A 13,123-nucleotide genomic window follows, 5' to 3' on the forward strand; every position below is an offset into this window, starting at 1 on the left:
GTAAAGGCAAAGTTTGATTGAATGTGTTAACTTCAGTAACCAGATATGTTTATTCTTTTCTTTCTCTCCTGGTATCTTTTCTGTTCTTATTCTTATTTCTCTTCTTTCTTCTTTTATTTTTTGGGGGATGGAGGGAGGGTATAGTATTATGTATTATTGATCTGAGATGTATGTGGGATATTTTCTGCATCTATATATTAATGTATGTATGAAATTTAAATAAAATATTCACAAAAAAACATCTGCTCCTAATCCTGAAGTTTCTGTTAGTTTCAAGGACTGATATCAGCAAGCAGTCATAGTTTTCATTTTGTGACTGCCAAGCCATAACCATGGGTGACTAATTGTCAGGTACATCAATTTGGCAACAGCGGGCAGTCGAATGAGATATTTGATTGATTCCTTTTTTTTTTGTAATTCTTTATTTATCGCACTATGAACCATATCAACCAATATATTTACAGATGCTTTAAATATTTAGTTTAAATATTCACAGTGACATTTTCTCTTTTTTCCCCATCCCATCCCACCCCTCCCCTTTCCCACCGCCCTCCAAAAACAGTAAATATTGAGCATATTTCTTCTTTGGCTTGACTTCGCGGACGAAGATTTATGGAGGGGGTAAAAAGTCCACGTCAGCTGCAGGCTCGTTTGTGGCTGACAAGTCCGATGCGGGACAGGCAGACACGATTGCAGCGGTTGCAAGGGAAAATTGGTTGGTTGGGGTTGGGTGTTGGGTTTTTCCTCCTTTGCCTTTTGTCAGTGAGGTGGGCTCTGCGGTCTTCTTCAAAGGAGGTTGCTGCCCGCCAAACTGTGAGGCGCCAAGATGCACGGTTTGAGGCGTTATCAGCCCACTGGCGGTGGTCAATGTGGCAGGCACCAAGAGATTTCTTTAGGCAGTCCTTGTACCTTTTTTTGAGCATATAAAATTCAATAAAACAATATTTTTATGCAAAAGGAATACAAACAAAAAGGACGAATCATCTACTTATTCACATTAATTCTGATCATGTTTATCTTCTTATCATTTTAGGTGGTCCATTACTGTTTTTTAAGTTTTCCTTTTTAATCTCAATATATGACAATACACTTAAGACATGAAATACCCCAACAATCCCCACAAGCAATAACCTTTTAACCCCAAATGAACCTCCCCTCCTTGGATTGCTCCTTGTCCCTTGACGGCAACCACAACTCCCCTTTCTATTCGGTTTGTCAAACAATTTCGCAGTAACCATTATTCTCCCACCCCCAGCCCCCCAGAGAACACTATTTTCCTATACTTATAACAAAGCTCTCTCTCTTTTTTCCCTTCTTCCCTTTCTCTTATCCATCTTTAAATCTTTATATATACATTATCTTTATATTTTTACATTTTTTTTGTATATTTTCTTGCCATTCTTCCTTCTTGTCACTCCTCCTCCTTTCTTCTCCTGTCCTGCAAATGTTCAGCAAATTCTTGGGCTTTCTTTGGATCCGAGAACAGTCTATTCCGTTCCCCAGGAATAAATACTGCTGCATGTCTTAATATAAAATGATACCCTTTCTTCCATAAGATTGTTTTTGCCATGTTGAATTCCTTCCTCTTTAAAAGTTTGAAGCATATGTCCAGGTAAAAAAATATTTTTTGTCCCTTATATTCCAATAGCTTATTGTCTTTTCTAATCTTCTTTCTTGCCTGCTCCAGTATGTTTTCTCTTGTTGTATATCTTAGAAATGTTACCAATATGGATCTTGGTTTTTGATGTGGTGGTGGTTTCGGTACTAACACTCTATGTGCCCTTTCAATTTCTATTTCTTCATGTGAATCTGTCGTTCCCAGCACCTTCGGGATCCATCCTTTTATAAGTTCCTTCATATCTGACCCTTCTTTGCCTTCTTTCAGGCCCACTATTTTTATGTTGTTTCGCCTACTGTAGTTTTCCAATACGTCAGTTTTTTGTGACAATAAATCCTGTGTCCCTTCAATTTTTTTTTTGCTCTCTTCCAACTTCCCTCTTAAATCATTTATCTCCATTTCTACAGCAGCTTTTCGTTCCTCCACATTTTCTACTCTTTTCCCTATTTCAGTCATGACCAACTCTAAGCTTTGCATTCTGTCTTCAGCTCTTTTCATTTTTCTTTTGATTGAACTAAATTCTAGTAATAGCCATTCTTTTAATGACCTCATTTGTTCTTCAAAAAAGGCTTTATCTAAACTTTGTCCTAATTTACCTTCTTCTTTCCTTTGAAAGTCTTGGTCTTCTTCCTCCTCTTCTTCTGTGTCTGTATCTATGTCTGTGTCATCCTCTTCTCTGTATCTGTGTATTTTCATCCTTCTCTGGTGAGCTACTTCTGGATCCTTGCTGGGCCTCCAGCTGCTGTGTCTCCTGTTGCTAGGCCTCCTGCTGCAGGTCGACCCGTTGTTGGGCCTCCCGCTGCAGGTTGACCTACTGCTGGGCCCCCTGCTGCAGGCTGACCCACTGCTGGGCCCCCTGCTGCAGGCCGACCCACTGCTGGGCCCCCTGCTGCAGGCCGACCCACTCCTGGGCCTCCTGCCACAGGTCGTTCCCCTGCCGGTCGCCCCGTTGCCGCTCACCCTCTTCCAGCCCTTCATTCTCTTTCTCACCATTCTTCTTCTTTCTTGCTTACTTCCCCCAGCCGAATGCCCCGATACTGGGCGTCTCTCAGCTGGCCACTCCACAGCTGGCCGCTCCTCAGCTGAGTCCCCCTCCCGCCGGCATTAACCTTTTATTTTACTTGCGCACTGTGCACGCGGAACTCTTTGCGCATGCACAGTGGTGCACCTCTTCTTGGCTCTGAGAACCATATTTGAAGTCCGCCGGTCGGGAGGACACCACTCCTCTGTGGACTCACCAACACTGGAGATCGGCCGCTCCTCTCCACGGTGGCTCTCTGCTCCGATGTGCAGGTAAGGCCTTCTTCTTTCTTCTCCAGTGATTTTCCTTCTTCCCTTTTCTCTCTTATTCTTACTTTTTCTCTTTTGGGTGCCATTTTCTGTCTCTTCTCTGTAATGTTTTCTTTCTCTTCCTGTATCTTATGTTTATTGAGCTCAGTTTTTTCACACTTTTTGTTTCTTTTCTCTGGAGAGGGATTGTTCCACTTGACCAGCCACTACTCCATCACGTGACTCCCCCCATTTGATTGATTCCTTGAAGGAAATAACATGTTCAACTGTTCTCTGGAAATTTTGTTCAATTCGGTTCTATTTTGCTTTGTATATTTTCATCCTGCCTCCAGAAGGATAAATCAGAATTTTTTGCTACAGGTACATACAATTTTGTTGCCTTATTGTCAGAGCTTAGAGAAGGAATTATAAAAGCAACTTTGCTTTAAAAGAACAGGTAGAATAGCTTCGTTTGAAGAATACATAGCATTCTGCTCCTGCTGATGAACAATGCACAATAATCACAGTGCTGAGTTCATAAAGCTCACACTGTCAAGTTCAGGGAACACAAAAATGTAAACAATTCTAAAAGAGGCTCATTGCTAATTTTCGAGAATGCACTAAGCTGACATGAAGGAATTTCCCGAACGCAGCAGGGTACTCACTATATGTTCCCTACACTTGATAGTTTAAGTGTGTGTGTTCTCTAAACTCGGTTTTGTGAGCACGTGTTCTCTATACTTGATAGTGTCAACACTGTATGTGCTATAGACTGAATAGCATGAACAGTGTGTACTCCTCAATGTCAATACCATGCATTCTCTACACTTGGTGGTGTGAATACAGTGTGTCCTGGACAATCATTGTGTGAGCAGTCTAAGTAGTGTGAATACATTGTGCTCTTTACACTTACTGCTTGAACCCTGCATTCTTTACACACACAATGTGAAGATTGGACATTCTCCACACTGACAGAGTGAACTCCCTGCTTCATTCCTCCAGCTCCCAACCCCTTCCCTTTCCATTCACAGAGCCAATCCCTCCTCCTACTTGTTGGTGTGCCCTCCCTCCCTCCCTTATCCACCTATCATCTCCTGCCTTTGGGACTGTGTTCCTCACCCTGTCCCTCCCCCACCATTATGCTCGGGTGCCTGTGCACATTTTTTCATACCTTGATGGTTGGCTCAAGCCTGAAACCTTGGTTATATATCTTTATCTTTGCTACATAACATATGCTGTTTGACCTAATGAATTTCTACAGCATTGTGTTTTTATCCTTCCTTAAGGTATGGAATCCTTGAGGAGTGAAACACAAAATTCTGTAGATGCTGTGATTGTAGTAAAAAGATAAAAATGTTGGAGGAACTTAGGAGGAGGTCGAGATGTATAACCAATGTTTCAGGCCTTGTGGTATCTTTCGAGTTAAAAAACATCAGCAGCTAGTTCCTACTATTGAACTCTGCCAGCTGGGACCTTCACAAGCAGTTCCCCTTTAAGTTTCACTTTATTGGAACCATTGGGCCATCTAAATATTATAGACTGAGACTCTGGTTCGTTAGAATTTCATTTTTTTGGATCATGTGTCAACTTAGTTTATCCATTTAACTGATAATTAAAAATATTGTTGATTAAATCTATTTGGACTTGCAACGATTAAAAAAAAGTCTTGTGTCCAGGCATGTATTGCACCCTATTGCATGTCATTATATATGACTGGTTTATCTGTATATTTGCATATGAGCTGCATAGTGGACCCAAAGACAAAATCACAAAATTTAAAATGTATAAATTGAGTGCAACAGGATCACATTTTCAATAATAGTCAATAAATATCTACTATGAGAAGTATGAAATGCACTTTGCACCAAAACACTCGTGGTCAGTGATGATAAACCCTTTCATTTACAGATAGAAACAATCATTACTATTTACAGTTGGTGAAGAAGTTTGGGCCATTAAGCAATGAGGACAATAAATGCCCATTGTTTCCTTGGGGAAAACGAACAGAGATACGTCATAAGACATTATTCAGTTTCCTTCAAACAATGGCTTCAGAATCATTTACAGGTAACTTCAAATTCTTTGAATAGCATAAAAATAAATTGTATCCAATCATTTTAATTGGGGTTGTTGTTGTATGTATTTTACCCTTCCTCTCCATTCTACATTTACACCCATCACTTTCAGCCTTGATTTATATTTACTGCCATCAGGGTTGGCAGATATTAGTTTCTGTTGTTCCATGGCTCACCATTACGATATGAAATGTGTGAATGAGAAGAATTATATTTTAGCTTCCTTGTGTGGAAATATACAGTGACCATGCTACATCTTGTTTTCATGATACGAGATCTGGAGCACATCATGTGAATATCGTAGCTGCTAATTGTACTCTACCTCAATATGGCAGATATTTGAACATTTGAATTAGAAAAAGGCCACAGCCTCTCAAGCTTTCTCCACCATTTACTAAGATCATAGCTGATTTGACTGTAACATCAAGTACTCGTTCTTATTTATCTGCCATAACCTTTCACCCCATAATTTATCGAATCTACCTCATTTTTTAAGAAAAATTCAACGACTGAGTAGGATGATGCTAACTACTTGGAATGGTTACCCTCTGTGGTGGTACACCACCGGCCTACAGCAGGGGGCAACCTCTGTACCTGCAGGAGTGTAAGGGGACAGGACAACACTTGGCCAGCTGTCAATCAGTCAGCCTGAATGGATCAAGCCCCACCCGGTCGGGTGTCAATCACCCTCCAGGATATAAGCATGCGCCGGCCTCCTGAGGCCTCACACAGAGTTGACGCAGCCACAGCGCCTGGCTCTGTGGAAGTCTTTGTGGATTAAAGCCTGTTGTACAGTCTTTACCTTGTGTGCATCTGATTCTGGCTAGCAGCACACCACACCCTCTCTTTCATATATTCTCTAAAATACGTGTGTTCCTTGGCCTTAACCTGGAAATCTTGTAGAGTTGTTCTATGCTGCATGACAATCAGTGGCAAGCAGTTTTGTTACAAGTTGTGGATAAAGGGCTGTAAAATTTCAATGTCCACTTTGTTGGTAGGTCAACTGTATTATCAGAAAGGGGATGTATTTAAGGTCATCCATTGACTCAGTAAAATGAATCTTTGGCAGGTTTTAGTGAATATTCTCATTCAAATTCAAAAACTGTAGAAAGCCACAATTCAACAATTATTTTAAAAAGAACAGAATGTGATCGAGCCCTGTACTGAAGGTTAATTTCTTGTACAGCATCTGGTGATGCAATGTCCCAATTTATGTTTGGAATATGAAATTGTTCCAGAAAACTGTCTTCCATGCTTTAAAGGACATTGCAGTTGGAATTCTTCCATGCAATACAAACATGCCATGCACGCATTTTTCAGTGTTTCTGCTAAAATAGCCAAAAGAGGAATTACAGACCAATATATTAACTCAGTTACTGGGGTGCTGTAAATCTAAAAATAAAATCAGAGAATGCTGGAAGTATTCAGGCAACATCTGTAGTGAGAAAAAGGATTAATGTTTAAAAATGATTATTAGCAGAACTATTGAAGAAGCAGTTTAAAAATATCAAATTAGTACAAGGGAAACAGAAAGGAGGTATATGTTTGCAAAAGCTGTACTTCATTGTAATTTTTCTTATGTAGCATTTTAACTCTTTTTTTATTGTGTTTTTGTACCCAGATTTCACTCATTTGCCAAATTTACATTCCATCCTACTTAAAGTTGGTGAGAAACTTTTTTGGAAGACAATGAAGAAACTTACTGATCCTGATGGCATTAAGCAGGTTGGCCACCTGATCAATTTGTTAATAGAGTCGAGTTGCTGTGGTTATTTTAAAGCAGCCTACTTCCTGGGAGTCATTTTTGAGACTGGTCTGGGTGTGGAAGTACAACCCTCAAAGGTAAATTACTTCACTTGCTTCCCTTATTAAAATGTGGTTTTATTTTAAATCCACAACAGTTTTATTTTTCACCAGATTAGTTTTCCAAAACTAGATAAAGGATGAAAGTTAGGTAAGAAATACTTGGTGGCATGTTGATCAGGTTTGTACTTCCCACCAAGAACAGAAATTGCAAAATAAAGACCAGAGTGTATCACATTCTTCTTCCCCCATCTATAATAGAAAGGTGATGAAGTTGTTGACTAACCAGAGCAATCAGTTGAATTCATTTAGCCAACAAAAATCCAAGGTCCAAAAGAGGAAAACTCATTCAGCTCATCCTCCAAAGCATGTTCCACTTCTACGTCACATCTCGAATGACTAGAAATCTATATTCCAAAATATTATTTATTTAAATAAATCTAACTCGCATTTAGATGAATTGATACAATCTGCCTCCACTCTTTCCCAGGATACTTGTTCCACAATAAAGTATTGATTCATTAATAACCATAATATTTATTTGGCCTTGGAAGAGAATGGTCACCATGATGGAACAGAAGCATGGGCTTTCTGGATTTTCTACAGAATGTAACATATTTTCTTTTAAAAATTCAATGGGTTTCTTCTCTGAAGTTCAGCCTAATAGGCAGGAAACCAGTCAAGAATAGGATCGCCATTACTTATTTGTTTCCAACCCATTTACCTAATTTCTCGGCACTAAAATTTCCTTCCCAGTACCTCTGCAGATCATTATTACATGTTCTCCATTGTCGCACAGTTAGTGTCATGAAGAATGGAATAGGCCCTTTCGTCCATCTTCTCCATACCAACCAAGATGGCATTCTGGACTAGTCCTATTTGCATGCATTTGATCCATATCCTCTAAAAAATACTTCTTATTCATAAGTCTGTCCAAATGTTCTTTGAACATTGTAGTTGTACTCTCTGGCAGATCATTCCAGAATCAAACTACACTCTGAGTGAAGAAGTTACCTCTTGGTTCCCTCCTAAATCTTTCCCCTCTCATCCTAAACCAATACTAATTTTAGAATCATCTCCCTGGCAAAAAAAAAACTGTTGACTATTCACTTTATCCATGAACCTCTAAGACCATCTCTGAGTCTCCTACACTTCAGCTCAAAACCCTCCAATCCAGTAACATCCTAGTGAATCTCCTTTCCACCCTGACCCTCTTAATGATTCCTTTCCTATCACTGGGTGATAAGACTGGTAGACAATAATTGTGGCCTCACCAATGCCTTGTGGAACTGTATCACGAGGTTCCAACTTTCAAGACAAGGCCAAAGAAATCTCATATTGGACATGATTTAATTCTTTAGATAGTATATTTCCATAAACATAGGTAATTGTCTGGTCATTTTGATTTCTGATCATATAAGCAAATTACAGAAGACCGTGTTTTTTAAATTATTTGCGATGGACATTCTGAGAGGGTATGCTTCAAATCACACAGGGATTAAGTTGACTGGTTCCTTGGCAGCACTGAAAAGTTGGTGTAGCTGCAGACAGAACATACCTCATTTGATTGATGATTAGTGCTGGTGGCGCCATTAACTGAGACAGCAGATTTAATTGCACTGGTAAAATGAGTGAAGGTCTCTTTCAATACTTTCATTGGTTTCAACAAGAACTGTAAATGTTACATAGGTACATAATAATCTTTGGCTTGGCTTCGCGGACGAAGATTTATGGAGGGGGTAAAAAGTATTAACAAATCACATATAATAATAAAAATGGTGTTGAGAACTATATTACATTGAAAAAAAGTAAAGGAAAAAAAACTCTCCCTCCAGAGGCTACTGACTAAACATAAGCAGACTGCTAGCTGATAATAAAAAGGAAGGTAATCAGTGGGGTCAAATACCAAAAAGAACCATTGAAAGGATACGCTGTGGTGTATGGGAAATGCTTCACCCAAGACTACTAAAAACTGTAGAGGCTTATGTAGGTGGCTCAGTCCATCATATATATCTCCCTCCTCTCCATGGACTCCATATATAACTACTGCTCCCTTGAAAAAACAGCCAGCATATTAAAGCTGATCCAGGCCACACTCGCTTCACTCTTCTGCCATCAAGTAAAAGATACACGAGTATGAGTTCATGCACTACCAGATTCAAGGACATTTTCTTTCCTGCCTTTATCAAAGTCATTAAGAGCATCTAAAACTATGTTGCCTTTGCTCTATATCAACTCTCTGCGCGTCTCTCTCTCTCTCTCTCTCTCTCTCTCTAACTCTGTACTTCTATACTGTGTCTTAATTGCTGTACACTGCATGCTGTACTCATTATGAGATGTCCGGCTGGACTATTCACAAAGCATTTTAGTACTTATGACAATAAACTTGAATCCCTAATTCCTAAAAGAGACAAAGGAGCTTAATTTGTTGATGTCTGGCCCCGTCATCTCAAAACTATTCCTTTTGTTTTGCACATCTCTCTCACACAATCTCCTCCTGAAAACAACTCATTTTTGTCTCTTTCCCAGTTCTGTAAAGTGTTCCTGATCTGAAATATTAACCGTTCCTTCTTCCGCAGAATCCTGCCTAATCTGCTGTTTCCAGGATTTTATGATTTTCTTTCATATTTTCAGCATCTGTCGTTTTTAAAATTTTCCTTTCCTGAAGATACTCATGAGAAACTGTCAACATCATGCAATATGTTTTGGCGCTTTGCTGAGAACAGGTCACGCTGTAAAACAACAACACAACACGCTATTATAAAACTCAGTAGCATAGATGCAGGAATTCTGCACCATTCTGGGCTTAAACAAATTTGAGTTGGCTACAGCCCCCAGAATGAACTTCAGTAGACTAATCTGTAAGCATCCTTCAAAACACCAAGATGGGACATGCACTTGCATGTATTAGGTAAAAACAGACTACACACAGCTTGAGTAGCTAAAATATTATCGGCAGCTCTTTGCCAGATTGCCATATATGATCCCTGATACAAAATGCAACTGTAAACCATTTCATTTAAATTAGGTATTCACTACAAGAGAAATAAGGGAGAAAGCTAGATAAGAAAATGTATAAAAGTCCATGTAAAACACCGAACACTAAGCCTTTATTCTTGGACTATTGACTTCCCTGGTAACATCAATTTGTAAGAATGTTTGTACAGTACGTTTCCAATTATCCAAAATGCTTAGAACCGGACCAGTCTCAGTTAAACAGATTTTTTGGATATTCGAGAATTTTCTTTAAGTAGACCAGTAGCATCAGGAGAATACTTGTGCCAATCCACAACAACTTCCCACGCAGTTGCTGATTCCCAACAACTCCCCACACAGTTGCTGATCCCCAACACCTCCCACCGCGATCGCCAACCCTGCCTGGGAGCCTGAGGTCACCATTCCTGCCAGGAGCCTGAGGTCTCACCTCACCTGTAAGTGATAGGAGATTGCATGAGGATTGTCCTCCAGCAGAATTTCAGCGATCCCATTCAAAGGATATTTGACAGAGGGAGCAGCTCGGGCAAGTGGGGAGAAATCACAGGTGAGCAGGGAGAGAGTGCGGCTCAGCTGGGCGAGCAGGGAGAGATCAGAGCTTGGGCAGGTGAGCAGGGAGAGAGTGCGGCTCAGCTGGGCGAGCAGGGAGAGAGCATGGCTTGGGCAGGCGAGCGGGAGAAAGCACGGTATTCAATTCAAATTCTGATAATGCCACAATGCAATTATCACAATGTTGCAGTAACTCATGGCAAGAAATGACAATTTATAAATAAATAATCAGTGTTATCCATTGTGTTTGTTACCTGTGGACAATTGCCTCCTGTGTAAAACTGGTTCCCTGTAGCCCCACTTGAGCACGATGGGTTAAAAAACATCAACTTTTTTTCAAATTGTGACGTCACATCACACCCAAAAAAACTTTTGGATATTTGGATTTCTGGTTGATCAGTTTTCTATTAATTGGAATTATGTACTGAATGTAAGCACCAAACCCTTGTAAGTTCTTCCGTCTACAATACAACTAAAAGTTGTGTGATGGTAAGAGGGTGGGATCTCAATTACTTTATTTCCTATATAATACATTGATAAACATTCACTTTGTCATGAAATAAAGAGGCTGATCTATTTATACACATATATAATTTAACAATAACTTATTTTATGTTTAATTTTATTAAAATTGTGATAAATAAAAGTTACACTTTTTTTCTTATTTTTATTCAACCGAGTCAAATGGTTTGTATGTGAGTTTTAATGACTGGGAAACATTAAAGAATAGTTTACTGGTTTATTTCTGCCTTTGGTAAATACATTACCATTACCACTGACAATGCGACCATGATACATCCATGATAAATATCTGCTGCAAACACTTTTTAAAGGAAAAATCTCATTACTATTTAATCAGGGAATGTTGTATAGTCTGGTTGCAGCACAAGGAAATGACAGATTGGCTTTAATGCATCTTGGATACAAGCACTATCAGGGCATTGATGGTTACCCATTGGACTACGATGTATCATATGGATACTACTTGAACATTGCCCAACGCACAGTTAAAGATCGACATTTATTTGATCGAGAACAGGTGAGTATTTTCAGAATTATGAGATGGGATTGTACAGCTATACAGCACAGAAACAGGTTCTTCAGCCTAACTTGCTTATGCCAACCAAGTTACCAATTTGAGCCAGTTCCATTTGCCTATGTTTGACTCATTTCCATCTAACTCTATCCTATCTCTATTTGTCCCAATATCTTTTAAATGTTGGAACTATAGCCACCTCTACCACTTCCTCTGGCAATGCATTCCAAATATGCACCACTCTCTGTGTGATAAAGTTATCTCTCAGATCTGGCAAGGATGTCCCTCAAAGGTGAAATTTTGAGAGTACAGAGGTTATATGTTCCTGAAAGGATGAAAAGCAAAGTTGACAGGCATAAGAAACTTTGGTTTTGAGGCACATTGGGGATCTGGTAAAGAAGAAGAGTGAGGCATAAAGCAGATACAGACAAAGAACAAATGAGGTAATTGAGGAGTATAAAAATGCAGGAAAAAAATTAAGAGAGATCTCAGGAGGGATAATAGACATGGGATTGCTTTGGCAGTCATAGTAATGGAAAGTCCTCAGGGCTTCACAAGTATATTAAAAGCAAAGGTGGAGTAAGGAACAAAATTGGTCCTCTTGTTAGATCAGAGTGGTCGGCTAGGTGTGGAGCCAAAAGAGATGCAGGAGATCTTAAATAGTTTTTTGCATTTACTCAGGAAACTGGCATAGAGTCTAGGGAAGAAAGGCAAAAAAGCAGAGAGGTCATGGTACCTTTATAGATTAAAGAGGAGGACGTTTTTGCTGTCTTAAAGTGAATAAAGGTGGATAAACACCTTTATTCCCTTGGACATTGAGAGAGGCTAGTGTAGAAATTGCAGGGGTCCTGGCAGATGTACTTAACATGTCTTTAGTCATGGGTGAGGTGCTGGGAGGATTGGAGGATAGTTCGTGATGTTTTGTTATTTAAAAAAGGCTCCAAAAATAACCCAGGAAATTATAGGCTGGTGAGTAGGCAAGTTATTGGAAAATATTCTAAGAGATCAGATATACAAGTATTTAGAGATAGTCAGGGACTGATTAGAGATATCAACATAGCTTTATGCATGATAGGCTATGTTTGACCAATCTTATCAAGTTTTTCGAAGCAGTTACCAGGAAAGTTAATTAATGTTGTAGATGTTGCCTAGATGGACTTGAGTAAGACTTTGACAAAGTCCTACATGCAAGGTTGGTCAGGAAGGGTAGGACATTTAGTATTCATAGTGAGGTAGTGAACTGGATTCGACATACGCTTTATGGGAGAAGCTAGAGAGTGGTAGTGAATGATTGCTTCTCAGACTGGAGGCCTGTGACTAATGGTGTGCCTCAGGGATTGGTGCTGGGTTCATTGGTGTTTCTTATCTCTATCTGATGATGATATGGTAAATTGGAGCAGCAAGTTTGCAGATGTCACAAAGATTGGAGGTGTAGAGGACATTGAGAAAGGCTTTCAAAGCTTGCAGGGTCTGCGCCCAAGATAGCAGCACCTATGATTGGCAGTAGCAGATAATGTGCAGAGGGATCTGGACCAGCTGGAAAAATGGGGTGCAAAATGGCAGATGAAATTGTGAGGTGTTGCACTTGGAAGGACAAACCAAGGTATGACATGGTATGTTGTAGAGCACTGTGGAATGCGGTAGAACAGAGGCATCTAGAAATACAGATACATCATTCACTGAAAGTGAGGTCATAGATAGGGTCGTAAAGAGGTCTTTTGGCACATTGGGCTTCATAAATCAAAGTATTGAGTATAAATGTTGGGATGTTATCTTAAA

The 13,123-nt window shown here is 39.6% G+C and overlaps 1 protein-coding gene across 3 annotated transcripts in view; it reads left to right on the plus strand.

The window, feature by feature from the left end:
- The window catches only part of LOC138757524 (protein sel-1 homolog 3-like), a 112,002-nt gene that overhangs the window by 54,759 nt on the left and 44,120 nt on the right, over nucleotides 1-13,123 (plus strand). For 2 of the 3 annotated variants that reach the window (XM_069925025.1, XM_069925023.1), the window contains 3 exons: nucleotides 4,796-4,954; nucleotides 6,584-6,804; nucleotides 11,168-11,347. In XM_069925025.1, coding sequence (XP_069781126.1) covers nucleotides 4,796-4,954; nucleotides 6,584-6,804; nucleotides 11,168-11,347 — 560 coding nt within the window. The remainder of the gene's footprint in view (nucleotides 1-4,795; nucleotides 4,955-6,583; nucleotides 6,805-11,167; nucleotides 11,348-13,123) is intronic. The other variant, XM_069925024.1, reaches the window with a different exon arrangement.

This window comes from Narcine bancroftii, chromosome 3, assembly GCF_036971445.1.
Source record: "Narcine bancroftii isolate sNarBan1 chromosome 3, sNarBan1.hap1, whole genome shotgun sequence".
Lineage (NCBI taxonomy): Eukaryota > Metazoa > Chordata > Chondrichthyes > Torpediniformes > Narcinidae > Narcine > Narcine bancroftii.